At 41.2% G+C, this 15,902-nt stretch overlaps 1 protein-coding gene across 5 annotated transcripts in view; it reads left to right on the top strand.

Annotated features, from left to right (window-relative positions):
- The window catches only part of LOC128782167 (phospholipid-transporting ATPase ID-like), an 84,002-nt gene that overhangs the window by 46,232 nt on the left and 21,868 nt on the right, over positions 1-15,902 (top strand). For 4 of the 5 annotated variants that reach the window (XM_053932369.1, XM_053932368.1, XM_053932366.1 and 1 more), the window contains 9 exons: positions 82-154; positions 331-401; positions 1,567-1,649; positions 2,089-2,142; positions 5,379-5,537; positions 6,235-6,323; positions 11,304-11,500; positions 12,616-12,824; positions 14,872-14,915. In XM_053932369.1, coding sequence (XP_053788344.1) covers positions 82-154; positions 331-401; positions 1,567-1,649; positions 2,089-2,142; positions 5,379-5,537; positions 6,235-6,323; positions 11,304-11,500; positions 12,616-12,824; positions 14,872-14,915 — 979 coding nt within the window. The remainder of the gene's footprint in view (positions 1-81; positions 155-330; positions 402-1,566; positions 1,650-2,088; positions 2,143-5,378; positions 5,538-6,234; positions 6,324-11,303; positions 11,501-12,615; positions 12,825-14,871; positions 14,916-15,902) is intronic. The other variant, XM_053932370.1, reaches the window with a different exon arrangement.

Raw genomic sequence — 15,902 nt, 5'->3', positions numbered from 1 at the left:
GCTCCAGGAGCAGAGCTAAGTTCCCTGCTTTCCCAAGCAGCATTTGCTATATGTGCTTACTTACTAGAGTTTTCCTTGCAGGTTAAAGGAACAAAAATGGATGAATGTCCAAGTGGGGGATATAATAAAACTAGAAAACAACAACTTTGTGACAGTGAGTACCATTTGTCTCTATCTTGATCACAGTTAATCTCTGCCACTCTTATCACAAGAGTGATAAGAGAAAATCAGTCATAGTGATGATGTGGCAGTAGCCACAAGCAGCACTGCTCCGCAATGCCTACTGCCTGTGTGAATTCATGCCAAGTCTGTTTGTCTCTCTGTGCTCAGGCTGATCTCCTGTTGCTGTCGAGCAGTGAGCCACACAGCCTGACATACATCGAGACAGCTGAGCTGGATGGGTGAGTGAGCCTGGCCTTGGCATGCAACCACTGCCACCACTGCAAAGCCACATTCCTGGTGACCCTGGGTGCTGCAGGCATACCTGCAATAGCTTTGGTAGCAAGAGTTTCATAGCATGTAGAATAAACTTTGGGTAGGTATCTTGAAAGTAACGTCTTCTGGTGGATACTTTTGCTTCTAGAGTGCAAATGTCATGTGAGGAGGGGACTTTACTTTTCAGTGACAGCACTTCTAACACTGAGAGTTACTTAGACACATGTCCCTGCAATATCCCCAGAAGAAGCTGCTGCTTTTCTCTCCTCTAGTATTTTCCTTGAGAAAGATTATCTGGGTGAAAAAATCATAATGAATAACTCTGGTAATCTCCTTTGGTCTGCAATAGAATAATATTAATGCAAGCACACAGCAAAGGCTTCCAAATGCTGCTCACTCCAGGGCGCAACTAGCTACAAAACCAGAGGGCTGCAACTTGTATTAATTGGAATAAACTGGAGCTGACTCATCTTTATCACCCAGTTTGCATTACCTTTTCTGCATTGCTCAGAGCTAGCAATAGCCTGAGCAACTAAGCAAGACCAGAGATTTGAAGAAATTGTGTCTCTCCCAAGACCCTGCAGAGAGCCCTCTGGACTTTCCCTATGTGATTTCTGCTGAAAATGGGTTTGTAGTTTTCATACACACAAGTGCCACTTTTAAGAGGCCCTGAACAAATGCAGTATGCTTTTGACATTGCATTTCCAGCTCCCCAGCTAGCTAGTCCCAGGACTGAAGTAATCTTCCAGATCAGAATGCCATGGGAGAAAATATTCAGAGGTCTCATATATGCTTGGGTTTTTTAAACCCATATACATTTAAACCCATATACCTTGGGTTTAAATGTGTCTTGAGTGACATGGTAGAGAGTGCACTGCTCTGTGGAGAAATTAAGAAGACAGAGCCACTTCACCTTTGGTACCATGCTCAGAATTCCTCTGAATGCCTGTCATTGCAACTCAAAGAGACAATCTACACCCTTTGGCCAGGTAAAATAGATGTACAGTATCACAGTCCATCAGATGTCTAAGGAAGAAGACTGTCCTCAAGAGCAGAAGTGATTTTCAAGAAAAGCTTTCAGTTCACATATGACTTTCAGTTCATGTTTTTTTCTTATATTGTTTGTCACAGTGAAACAAACCTGAAGGTGAAGCAGGCACTAACAGTCACTGCAGAGCTTGGAGAAGATCTTCAGAAGCTGACGGACTTCAATGGTGAGTATAAATGGAAAATTCACTTTACGGATGACTTGCCCAAATTAAATAGAGTGGCTGGGATTCTTCCTTCCAAACTGTCCACTGCCCCCTGTTAGGTCTTCTCTGGAAACAGTGATGGCAAAACAGAACAGGCACCCTGCAGTCTGTACAACAGATATCAACACCACATGTAAAGGAAAAGGTCCCTCTTTGCTTGCAGGCCTTGGTGCCATGCATGGCTATGACCTGACACTGCACGGGTGGTAATTCTTCTGGCTGGACACTTTTCTTTTGTGTCTGTCTGCACAAGTCGAGACTACCCACCTTGAAAGCCAGCACAAGAGTTCACATAACTGCACAATGGAAACTGTTTTCCCAAAACCTTATGCTTAGTTCAAAACATTTACACACTGATGTAGCAATGCTGATGCACTGATTACATTTATCTTCTGATCAGTGACACTTCCCAGACATCACACAGACCTGAGGAATAACTGTGCACACAGGACAGGTGAGCCTTCCCAGCCTGAACCCTCACCCTGAAGCTGTTCCTTTCCTCTCTCAGTGCAACAATAAAGACTGAGTTTTAAAATATCTAAAGGCAAGCAGTATAGATGGGCTTAGCACTATTTTCTGTATCAAATACAAGATAGGATAGGATAGGATGAATAGAATAGAATAGAATAGAATAGAATAGAATAGAATAGAATAGAATAGAATGTTTTAATTGGAAGGTATTTACAATGTTCGTCTAGTCCAACTGTCTGACCACTTTAGGGCTGACCAAAAATAAAAGTATGTGTTTAAAGGCACTGTCCAAATGCCTCTTAAACCAGACTTGCTGGGGGCCTGTCAATGACCTCTCTAGGAAGCCTGTTCCAGTGAGTGGTCACCCTCTCAGTAAAGAAATGTTTCCAAAGAGGTCCAGTCTGAACCTCTTCTGGTGCAACTTCAACCATTCCCATGTGTCCTGTCACTGGATGCCAGAGAATACTTAGCAGCATATACAGAGAAAGGAGCTAGACCTATCAAAACCAGAATACTCCATGCTCACACATCATTTGTCTGTGGAGAGAAGATGAGGGAACAGACCAAGTGGTGTTAGTCACGTTCTGCAGTGCCCTGCTGGCTTAGATATGAGGTCAAGATTACAGGAGGAGTTACAGGGTGGAATGAATGCTGCTGTCCTTGCAACGCCTCAAGGATTGCAGGCTCTCAGGAAATACTTTTAGATATAGAGGGAAAATAATTTTAGGAAAAAATGTTTTTAAAATAAGTAGATGATTCCAGGACAAGTGGTGGGGATGTGGCAAAGAGCATAGCTGAGACTGTCTCTGGTAGAGTTTCTTTTGCCTTCTTTGTTGAGGTTTTATGCAATAATATGTGTGGGTTTTACCAAGTGTAAGCTCAGTACATCAGGATTTCTTTTGAAGTGATGGCTGAGGTTCTGAGTGTTTTAGGTTTTGAGAAATATGTTTTTACATGTACAGTTAGATGCTTAATGTTAATAATTGGAGTAGAATGCCTTAATTATTTTCCTGAGCAGGCTGAAGTGTCTATCAATTTGTAAGCAAAGTCTTAATCTTAGATAATTTTTCAAGCATGCTTATCATGATGGTTATCTAAGAGCACTGTGTTCTTGGAAGTGCTCAATTAAAAAAACATTTTAAAATATTTTGGAAAATTGAGAATTTTCTTATTGGATATTTATTTATTTATTCTCTAAATCTCTATTTTACTTATGTTGTAAATAAAAGTGGCCTCTTCACAATACTTAAAATGAATAAAATGTTTCCCAGGATGATTTATATTTGACAGTGTACTGGGAAGAATGCCTGGAATCAGACCCAGCCTTTCATTTCCCTTAGCAAACCTCAGTAGAAATATTTAAATATTTATGTAACTCTTTATCTAATTACTTTTTAAGACAGGAAGAGAAGACAGGGTTGTGCAGCTAATACAGGCACTCAGTGGAATGCTTAATGTGAGTTATGATGTTTGTGTGATGGTTCAGATAAGGAAGATGCTTGCAAAACACTGAATTTCTTTGTTTGATTTAGGGAACTGGGAGATCAGAAAGGCAACAATACTTTTCAGTTACCCTCTACTTATCACAGTTGAGTTGGCAGTATTTAACCCTTTCAGCTGAAATGTATTCCAGATACCTTATTGCTGTTGCTGGGCGAGGGGGACAGGAGGCATGGTGCCTGGCTGTGGTGCCTTCAGTTGCAGAGCTACTGGGCTCAATGCAGCTGCCCTGGAGGGATCTTTAGAGCTTCTCACTCTTTTGTGGTCAGTCTCTTTTGGATGAATCCCTTCTGATCTCAAAATCAGCGTGTCAGAAGCCTAGACACATCCGCTTATGGGAAAGCAGATGTGGACACGTGAGGTGCTCACAGGAGCACTGTCCCACATCAGGCACAGTGTTCCTGGTGGGAGACGATACCCTGGGTTTGCTTTGCATTTTGCTGTTTGAGCTTCCAGTGCAAAGCCCCTGTTTCCTTTGTGCTTTTCAAGGTGTTTGTGAGGGTGGCAGTGAGATGGGCCTGGTTACTAGAGACTTTCAGGAATGATGAGGCACAGGTCTGGTCCTTGTTGGACTAACCAGATGATAAAATAGAAGAGCAACACAGTTGTTAGTATGAATTCTCATGCCACATGCATCACTGAATTTCCTAATTATTCAGTCTTTCATGTCTGATGGTTTGTCTGCCCTAGATTAGAGCTGCTTTTTTGATCATTTGCATAATGTTTGATTTTAAATCTGTAGTGGCGAAGACAATCATGACACTTTAAGCTGTACTTTTCTTTTGGACTTCTCTGGATTTTGTTTCTAGTCTCTTGAGCCTGGTGTGTAAATCTGAAAGCAGCTAGAAGAACTGTACTCTATGCAAATGCTAGTATTTTAGTAGGTATTTATAGTCTGTGGTGAAAATAACTGCTGATTAAGTGAACAGACTGAACTCTTAGATTGCCTCTCAGTAAGGCATATTTGTATTTTCCAGTTCTCAATACATCCACAGGGTTCTGCTTTGTATCTTTAAATGTCAGGTGCAGTGGTTGATTTCAATAGTCATTTTTATACTGAGGTATCTGAACACATTTTATTACAAGCAATAAATATAAAGCATGGCAATAGACACACAAATCACTTACAGTGTCAGCTCAGTGGCCAAAGAAGGTAGCGTTATCTTTTTATGTGCTCCTGGGATGTGAGTTATAAAACAGATGAAATTAAAAATCAGTGAACAAAGACACCTCAGTTAATTACTCTTCTGCAGCCTTTAGGCTATGATTCTACTTGCTTGGGCTCCTGCAGTTTGAAGGAAAATGAAATAGGAAAAAAGGTGATGTCAGCATTTTTAGCTAAAGTTATCCAGTGACACCCCACCACTATGAATTTGCTGTGAATGGATTAAAAGTATGCTGCTGGTTGAACATTTCTTCTCACCCACACAGAAGCTGTGGAAACTTTGTTTTGTACTCTACCAATAAAAAATTGCCATGTCCAAAGAATTGGATAAATCCAAATTCACTGTGGTCCCTTCAATTTTGAGATGAGTATGGGGAAGGAGCAACATCCCAGAACAACAGTAAATATAAGATATAGAATGGGAATGACAGGGTTAGGAATTGGCTGTAACTAATGTGAAATATTGTCTTCACTGAGGAACAGCTGGGAATGCAGTATTGATGACACCTTTCTGGACCAAGATTTCCATTTTTGCTTTTACATTCCCTTTACAGGAGAAGTCAGATGTGAGGCACCAAACAACAAACTGGATAAATTCACAGGAACTCTTACTCTTCGGGGAGAGAAATATGCCCTGGACAACGAGAAGATGTTGCTGAGGGGCTGTACTATCAGGAACACAGAGTGGTGCTTTGGGCTCGTTATTTATGCTGGTAGGTAAAAAGACTGACATGCCGATTGCAGAGCCCAGCAGCACTAGTGTGGGGATACATCACACCCAGCATGCACAAAGGAATCAAGTATTTATGTTTCTACCAGGCATGAGAAGAAAAAAAGTTTCAGAAATCCATGTAGCAAAGTACAGGAGGGGAGTTTTGATCGATGACTAAGAAAGAATGTAACAATTAAATTTGGCTAAGAATTCTCTCAAGTGTATTGAAATAAACACTCTGTATCATTCCTATGTGATTTTCATCTACATTGGAATATCAGGGTCATCAATAATATTATTGATTAGATCTATGCTTTTCATGAGCATAGTCCTTCTATTGTTTCTATACTCCTCTAGACATGTGAAATAATACATAATATGTCACCAATAACATAGCAATACCAAATATACTGTAAAAAATGATTAAACCTGAATGGAAGGGTTGAATGTTGAAAGAAGATAGTTGAGTCAAAATCCAGATTTAGTGGTTTTATGTGACTCTCTCCATATAATCTCAGACAAATGACTTAACCTGTTTCTGCCCAAGTTTCCCACTAGCACTCTTAACTGTGTGTACCTGACTTCATGAGAGCTGTGATGGTTATTTATGCTGAAAAGCACAGTGGGGCCTCAGAGGGAATCAGCTTTAGAACAGATAAGTTTTATTACTAAAATTAACAAGTGTGTTTCATCTCCAGGGCCAGACACAAAACTCATGCAGAACAGCGGAAAAACAACTTTTAAGCGAACAAGCATTGATCGGCTCATGAATGTCCTTGTGTTGGTGGTAAGTCTGATTAATGTGTCTTCCTTTCTTCAGACATGTTCATCATTTCCAGATGCTCCACCTCTCTGTCCACACAAATGGGGGGATATCAGAAGTGACTAATGATAAAAATAAAAAGTACATCATAATTTATCAGCAGCCTGAGTTCTGCAGCGCCTCTGCCAGCCCATCCTGCAAAGCAAGGCCATTCCATTGACAGAATTAAGGACTTTCCTTCTGAACTTGTCATTTACTCTGCTCTCCCTTTTCTCCTTTGCATTTTTTGTAAGAAATATTTTGAAGCCTGCAAAGCCCTTTTTTACTTATAGTAATTTTGTCATTTTCTATTTAAATAAACATTAGCAGTTCTCTCTCTTCTTCCCAATTTCTTTGCATCTCTGGTGATATCTTCATAGGACTTGGTAATTGAGTTTGCTAATTTACATTATGTCAGCTCCTGACTTAACACGTTAGGGTAAATTATTAGACATGCTCTCATTAATACTCAGAAGCTGATGTTTTAAGCAGCTGGGAAATTTGAGAACACTAATCTTACATAGCAGGCACTGTTCTCAGATTGAAAAACAGATTGAATTTGAGGGTTAAGCTCATCAGTGGCTTTAACAAATGGCAAATACTTCGAGGTAGAAATAGTGATTCTTTCACAGACTCTCTCAATATTTTACTGCTTGAGTTCAAAGACACTCAGGGAAGGAAGACATACACTCTGACACTACTTTAATCAATGCTACTTGAAGAAAAGGTCTTTTGTTTCAGATTTTAATTCCCTTTGAGTGCAAATTTGTCATGCTTTCCCATGCATGCTGCACCCCCTTCAGTTTATGACACTGGAAGGTCTGGTGGTCAGTGCTCACTGTTCCTGCTTCTTCCCTACTACTCTTGCTCTCCAGATCCCCCTAGTAGCTGGCTGGGGACAGGATCCATCCCCAGGCACTGGAACAAGCCCTGGGGGAGGCATCCACCAGAAGTCTGTGCATTACAGCAAGGCTGTCCTCAGCTCTCCCTGCCCTCTCTGACTTCATGCCTCCTCAGAAAAGGGGCTTAGAGCACAAACGTCTCCAGGGTGGTACCACCCTCCAACCTCCACATTTCTTCTCAGAAATTGTATTCCTGTTTTTTTTCTTGGGATCTCAAAAGTCCTTTAGGTGAGCCTGGGGATGCCCAGCAGTACCACAGCACAGAGAGCCACTCCAGGGTTAACTTCAATCCCTCTTGAGGTTCTGCTGTGTAAGGACATGCCCTTAATTTTAATAATCATGCACCAATCTCTACCACAGGAAAGTCTTGGTTTATCAAGCTTGGTCATGATCAGCTTGTTTCCCTCAGTGTTTTTCTTCCCTTTCTCCCCTAAAGTGGATAGCAAAACCAAACAAGGTCTGGGCATCTTACATTCAAAATTTTTCAAGCATTTGAAGAATTTCACATTTTCATAGGTGTTCTGCTATGTACTGACTGGAGAGAACAATGAGCTGTGAAGGGATTCACAGGACACAGAAACAGAGCAGAGGAAAACTGAACCGGGAATCTGGAATTTAATGTTCAATTAAGATTTGCTAAATCTCCTTTCACAAGCCAAGGGTCCCACCCAGGACTTTCAATCTGTTTGGCCTTTCTGTATAAAAACAAATGAGATTAATTTACCTCCTGGCTCTGTTTTAAAAAAACAGCAAGTTGCAGCTGACTGCATCAGCTTCTGCCTGGGCTCTTGGGCGCTGGAGGAGCCAAGGGTGTGTTTGTCTCCTTTACACATTTTTAAGGAACCTAAAATTTTGATGTCTAAGTAAAGCTCTGTCATACATTAAACACCAGACTCCTTGCACACCTAAGGGGATGTGGCACTGGGTTTTTCCAGCTCACTGTGTGGTCAAAGGTTACAGAGTGTTGTCATAAAAAACAGGCAGTATATTGTGCTCTTGAGTTGGAGAATACAAAGCAGCCACGACTTACTATAAATAGGTAATTTAAATGTAGTGAAACTTACTCTACGTTAACACTGGCAAAATTATTTTGTCTTTGTTTGCCCATAAAACTTCCAGGCACAAAGCAGTGTTTAAGCAGGTTCGCCAAGGGAGCGCCTGTTAAATGTTGCCTTGGTCTGGTCCAACAAGTGTTAATCAGACTCAAACCTTCCCAGATGGCAGTCATAGCTGTTTTGTCACATTTGGAGCTGCTTCTCATCTATCCGAGAGAGAAATTAATGTTCTTCCACTGGGGATGCACTTTCCAACTCCAGAAATGCTTTTTTCTCCAAAAGCTGCTGTGTAGCAGGCTAGGGGGAGCAAATTTTCAGAGAAAGAGAGCTCTCACATTCCTTCCTTTAACAACTGACTGCTTCAAATCCCAGAGCAGAATTAAGAAACCAATTAAGAACCAATTAAGAAACTGAAACTGTTTTAATTCACAGTCCAACAGTCAATGTTTGTCCTGAAGTCAAAAGTCACTTCCTCTTTACAAAACTCTTACCAAGAGGATCTTTAGCAGTCGATGCATGGGCACAACCCCAGGAGGGATGATGTTCATACTGGGAAGCTCCATGAACATGCACAAGCAATGATTTTTCATGTTGTTCTCTTCAAGGCTGCGGTTACAACTGCAGCACCCTGCACACAGTTGTTTCTGTGCACAGAAATTAATCTCGAGGGCTGCTTTTAACTGCTTGGTCCTTTCCATTTGTTTCAGATCAAACAGCATGTTAGTGAGCTTTCTGCAAGCATGAGGGTTGCACATGAGTGGGGCTGTGACAGCATTGAAATGCCCAGTACACTGAAAACAAAATGTACATAAATCAAGTGCAGCCCGTAGGCAAGAGCTGCTGTGGTATAGAATCAGAGTGGTTTGAATTGGAAGGGACCTTAAAGATCATCTTGTTCCAACAACCCAGCCATGGGCAGGGACACCTTGGGAAAGTTCAGCTCCTGTCTTGCTGCACATATATTTGTTGCTGAATCACACATTGAAATTCCTATAGGGATTGTGATATTCTGCAAATGGATAATTTTTAACCTCTGGGGCAGTGAGGTGGGTCATGCCTCTCAAATACCCTTAAGTCCTTATAATTACAATAGCACAGATTGAAGTATGTTTTAATTTCTGGTTCACAGAGGTTTAAAAACACTGCACCACATTCCTTTACCAGCAAGTAATATTGTCTCCATTTCACAAACTGAGCAATTTATTTGGCTTCACACAATTAAATAGAAAAGCTACTACTCATGTGTGAAATAAATGTGTCCCCTGAAACTCAGTCTGCCACCTTTTCTCACTGCAGTTCCCTTTTGTGGCTTTTTGATATTAAAACTTAAGTTGATCAGGCATGAGTTTTCACCAAGTGATTCATATTACTCCACAAAAGTATCTTTCTTCCTTCCACAGATTACCTCAGCAGTACAAATATTGGCCTTACTATCAACATTTCTATGTTTGTCCCTCAATTACTGTTTTTTAAAAAGGGTGATTACTGTTTTTGTTGCTGTGTGGCCTTTACATAATGGTCCAACTTACTGATATTTCCTCCCTAATGATTATCCTTGCAAAAGATGATTTTTAATTGCTCTTTTGTGCAGCCTATTGACTCCATATCTTCACTCTTTTACTATTATATTGGTTGTTTTATGTCAAATGTTTGGAAAAGACTGTGCCAAAAGAATTTTTTTCTCGTCATTTGTCCAGGAAGGATGACAAGTTAACTGCAGTTTATATTCCCTACCATCACCATTTCTACCTTACAAATATTGTAATTATATTAGCAGGATTCCAAGATGGTGGGTCTTCCCAGTTTTTAAAGGAATGTTAAAAATTAACCTTATTAAAGTTTAAAAACTATGCTCTAAGCTTCCATCTTTGAATTAGATGGACTTGCTGCATTGAAAATTCTTATTAGCAGATAGAGCCACACAGTGCTTTGTGTCAGTGAACATAACCTTCCTTTTTCATCTACCGTAGGGCAGATAAGTCCTTCTTCTTCCTTTCTACTTCCTCTTGGAAAGCTGTCTGTTAACACATTTGCTTTTCACACACCTGTTTATGACTTAATTTTTTTCTATTCTCGATTCTTTATTACTGTTGGAGATCCACAGTTCTGTAATTCCTTGCAGTTTGTATTAATTTCTGTTCAATTTATTTCTTCCTGTTCTTTTTTTCTTCTTTTCCAAATAAATGTATTGCTACAGTCTTGTCTTTTTTTAATCAAAAAATGCTTTATGACCTATATAATGGTTTTATGTCTGTTAAATAGTGTTCCCGAGCAAGCCCCAGTTTTCAGTAAGATTTCCCAATTTGAAATTTACTTCCCAGTTGCTGTTGCCCTGGTTACTTTAGGCTTCAGGAAACAGGCTTCTCTAAAGCCCAAAGATTTGCATCACTAGTTGGTGCTGCTTTTTGTTTGCTCAAAGGAAATGTAATCAATTTGTGAGGGCAAATACCAAGACAACTATTAGCTTTGAGAAAGTAATTAACTCTCCTCTAACAATCAGAATATCCAGTGCTAAATTCCTGGCTGTATGCTGCTGGATATCCTTAGTAGTCTTTCAGAAATTATGAAGAAGACTGTGATAGATCTGGCAAATGGCCAAGTAAAGTCCTTCAGGCAGTTTCTATTCCCAAGTGTGCAGCCAGATGTTTGAGGACCCTCAGCTCAACTCTCCTCTAATGAGATTTGCTGCACAACAGACTGCTGTAAGCACCCTAGTTGAGATATCTGCTTGGGATTTAAATCCCCAGCTGTTTGAGGACTTTTAATTCCGAGTTGTCAGACTCTGCATTGTGTAGCATTGTCCTCGAGGTAAAAGTATCATAATTTTGCTGTTTTTTCCTCTTCATCCCTAGGCACATTTTCCTGTGATTTAGGCTATCCAGCCCTGTCCCATTAGGGTCTTCTGATTAACCTGTGTATAATAAATTCCTTGTTTCTAAAAAGCAATACATTTTGTTTGGTTTTGATTTGTTTGGTTTGTCTTTCGATTTTTTTTTTTTTTTTTTCAGATCTTTGCATTTTTAGCACTGATGTGTCTCATCCTAGCCATTGGCAATGGTATCTGGGAGCATGATAAGGGCTACTACTTCCAGGTCTATCTGCCCTGGGCAGAGGGCGTCAACTCTGCCTCCTACTCCGGCTTCCTCATGTTCTGGTCATACGTGATCATTCTAAACACAGTGGTACCTATTTCACTCTATGTCAGGTATGTGCTGGAAGCTCCTTTCACTTTTGATTTTAGGAGAGATTTAGCTTTTGCCTTAACTGGGAGCAGCATTTTCCTTAAAACCTAACACAGCCCCATCATGGATGCTCCTACACAACCACAGTGATGCTTTTCTTGTTTCTGATGCCTTCAGAAGGCTTTGTCAGGGTTGGAGTGGGGACAGTAGTGAGCCCTGGAAGAGGAGAGGATGATTTTGCAATTAAAGGGGAGGTGTAGGTGTGTAGGATGCTATAGGAGCAGGGCTGGAAGCCTGCCACCATTAGCATCTTTCTAACAGTGAATGAATGGCCTGTTCTTCAAGGTGGCTTCAGGACTGTGTGAGGATTGACAGGTAAGTAGGTGCAACAAGGTTGAAGTACTTGGTGCTATATGAGCAGTTGAAAGTGTTCTCTCTTCCCAGACAATGCAGAGCTGTGTTGGTTATTGGTGATAGATAGGAGTGACAGGTAGGCAGCATGTCTGTGATGCTCTCAGAACTTGGGGCTGGGGTAGACACTGCACAGCCCTGTTCAATTTATCATTATAGCTACCTTCAGTCAGCTTTGCTACTGAGACTCTCTTTTGTGTTGGTAAACATGAGGAATGAATTCCATTCCTTTCCAGTATGTCACCCAGCAAGGTGAAAAATCATGTAATCTGTGAGCTGATGCCACTCTTTGGTGGTACTGAGTGACACAATGGCTCTCTTGTTGTGGAGCTCTCTGTTGTTGGAGACATGGCTGTGCTCATCCCCTGGCAGTGAGCTCAGCTCAGCCCACAGCTCTAGTGGAAACCATCTCCTGAGATGGCACTAACAGAAATCCACTGCTCCTGCCTTGCTTCTCAGTCCGAACACTTCTGCAACTTTCCAAGTACTTTTATAAAGTACTACTTTATGAACAAAGGAAATGAGTTTGCTGTAAATTTAGCAGATCATTTCAGTGGGACTTGCTTCAGCATCCCTTACCACAGGCCACCTATGGGCAGATGAGTTCAACCTGTCATTACCTTCAAAGTTGTCTTCTAATTGCAATTGATAATGGTGGTGCTGAAGATAAAGAGTTTGTCCCTTAAACTAATGAATATTCCATCACCACCTGTTTCTGTTTCATCAGTGTGGAGATTATACGCTTGGGTAACAGTTTCTACATCAACTGGGACCGTAAAATGTATTACCCGCTGAATGACACGCCAGCTCAGGCTCGAACCACTACACTCAACGAAGAGCTGGGGCAGATCAAGTACATCTTCTCAGACAAAACAGGAACTCTCACCCAGAACATCATGTGTTTCATCAAGTGCTCTATCAATGGCAAATCCTATGGTATGCTTGTCTTATTCTCTGGCTTTTCTTCACTATGTGCCTCTTCATCCACAGAGACTAAATCTGATATCCAGAAGACATGTAAGGAGCTGCAGTGATCAAGTGTAAGGCTACCCATCAGGGATGTCTGGACAGCCTAATTGCATCACTTGCCATGTATTGATTGTTTCCCCTTTTTTCTCAGTCTTTTATCTCCCCTTTTCTGCCCCACTACTGTCCCAACACTATTAGTTTCGCCTCATTTGTCCCAGATTTACAACATCTGTACTCAAATTTATTTGTTGGTTTTTTTTTTTTTCTGATATCACTAGTTAGGTAATCACAGCTTTTTATGGTATTACTGGCATGGTTAGCCAGGTATTGCTAACCTTACAAAATATAACATGTAACTCACATAACTCACTCCCTCCTAATAACTTATGAAATCAGCCATCCCTCATGGGGCTCATCTGCAAATTTTGTCAGCTTCCCACACTGTCCTCTCTCAGCAATTTCTCATGTCATGAGCAGTGATTTTCCACATCCTTTTCAGGTAGTTGAGTAGTCAATGACCTGGTCTCTGTCTTTACACCTGACATTCTTCAACTACCAGAAGAGAGAAAAGTTTGTGGGGAGTTAGAAAAAATGGGAAACATAAGTTGTTAGCTCTGTTAGATCCTAGAAGTTATTTATTTAAAAGGCTTGTTCATGCTATGGCCTCAGGCAGTTTTCTTCATACTGCTCAAGAGGTGCTAGCACTTTGTAAGCTGCCTAATTGATTAACATCGTTAGGTGCCCCAGAGAAATTAGTCACTGCTTATTTGTATGTGGATGCTTGCTTTGCCTGTGTCAGACCTCCTGATGCAATAATGTGCCAGAAAGTTTGCATCTTTTCTCAGTGCTATTAGCTGACCTAAAAAAAGAAGATATTTCTTGCTATGAATCTGTGTATATTTGGAGACCACCTTATCTCAAACAGTGTTACTATGATATCTAACATCAGTACCGCTAATGAGGAGTTTGCAATCTCTCCTATCAAGTGTCCTTAGTTGACTTTTCTGAAGTGCATGTCACCACCAACAGGTGATATACAGGGTAAGAGTTCAAGAAATGAATGGGAAACACATGCAAAGAAGGCAAACAATCTATTGCCTATAGTTTTCTAAATGTTTAGCTTCTTCCTAGCACAGTACTTCTCTGCTGCTCAGGAGCATTCTGGAAAGCAATGCCAGAAAGAATGATTTAGTTATGTTGTCTTCTGGAGGCTTCAGGGAAGGAGATGTACAAAAGCCTCTTGGCTATGGTTCCCAGGGAATCAGCTGGTGCATAGGTCCTCAGGAGAGGTGGTTACTGTGTTTCTTTTACAATTCCGAGGCCTTTGTGAAGGCACACCAGCACTACAATTTGGTCACATTTGAGGTTGCTGGTGCAAACACGAGTCAATCATTCCTATAACTCATTGCATTTCGATCTTATTTCAATGAAGTGTTGGGGACTGGCTGGCCTTGGCACAGTCCAGACCTTCCTAAGTGATATTTTTCTCTAGGCAGAAGTTCTAATAATGTTTCTTTGAGATGACATGTCTTCAATTCCTGTGACCAGATCATCCATTCAGGGAGAATCAACAGAGCAGCCTGGCTATCTAGATGTGGGGAAAATGGGCTTTGAAAACTCCTTTTCTGTAGGAGTCCAGGGACTGCTGCAAATAGTAGGATCCGGGAGCTGGATTTTGAAAGAGAAGGCATGAGAGAAGTCAACCCCTGGAAGCACTTTCATTTCCTACCTAGCACTAGAAACACTTTTCTCCCTGTGTTCAGCTCAAGACAAGTATTTTTTATTCAAAAGCCAGTCATTTTTATGGTAACTACTTTGTGTTTCAAGCATCTATCAGTCTCCAGATTTTGTCATGGACAAACATAGAAACTGATTGTTATGTATCATCAGTCATCAGTGCCCATGTCAATGTACTTTTAAAATAGAAACTTAGAAACACTTTACTCAATTTTGTGGCTCAGAGACTGCACTTACCTGCAGTTTGTGGCTATAATTTCATCTTTCTTGCTTGCAGGTGATGTGTATGATATGTCTGGGCAAAGGATAGAAATAAATGAGGTAAGTGCTCAAGTGCTATCAGGATCTGTGCTTTTAGTTGACCTGGATAAGTACCAGTGGACACAACCTTGCACAGCTTATGTTTTTGACCCTGCAAGAGCTGATGCCCTTGATGCTCACAACAGAGATGTGTGTTCTTCTGGATGTCAGAGAATTCCCAGAGTTAAGTTCCTTCCCAGTAAACCTGGGTTAAACCTGCAGGTCAGGAACAGCCCACTGTCTCGTCTGCTTCACCTGACATCCTGGTGCATGCATAATTTCTCTTGGACATTTGGCCACTGGTGTTTGTTGGAGACTTGGACATTGGTGAATTTTATTAACCTTGTCAGTTAATTAAAGCTTTAGCAAGGAATTAGTGAGTGCAGTTCACACCAATAGCGAGGTCACTGTCAAATTCCTCTGGTGTCTGGACTTCAGAAAGTGTGAAAATGTGTCTTTTTTACATTTTTGTTTAGCCTCTGCTTGCAGGCACAAATGCACATCTTCAAAAACATCTGAAAACTGCATGCAGTAATCCAAATAACAAACAGCAAGATGATGATGAAAATCCCACTCCTCATTCCAATGATTCATTTCCAATCCATTTAGATCTTAAACTGCCCACTGTTTGTGCTGTTTGTGCTGAGTACTGTGCTTCCAGCCTGCCCTCTCCCCGTCAGCCTTGTTTGGTGACACACACTGGACTCCTGCCAACTGTCCACCCCACCCTGCTGTTGGTGATACTCTCTGGAGGAGAGTCCTGCTGCCCACAGACCCACAGTGTTGCTGTGCCTGGACCTTGCTGCACAGACGAGTGTGGGAGGAAGGGGTCGGTCTGTGCTCTTGGGCTGAGTGCTAAATGTCAATGTGCAGAGGTCAAAAAGGATGATTCCCATCCTGGAAACTCTGAGCTTATCAGGGATGGGGTGGGAGTCAGAATTGTCCGAGGCAGGCCTGGCAGTCCATTACTCCGTGACGCATCATGTGGTAAGCTCCTGGACATTTCTC

The sequence above is a fragment of the Vidua chalybeata genome, chromosome Z (assembly GCF_026979565.1).
Source record: "Vidua chalybeata isolate OUT-0048 chromosome Z, bVidCha1 merged haplotype, whole genome shotgun sequence".
NCBI lineage: Eukaryota > Metazoa > Chordata > Aves > Passeriformes > Viduidae > Vidua > Vidua chalybeata.
The sequence above is the reverse complement of the archived record's forward strand: the minus strand, read 5'-3'. Positions and strand labels throughout refer to the sequence as shown.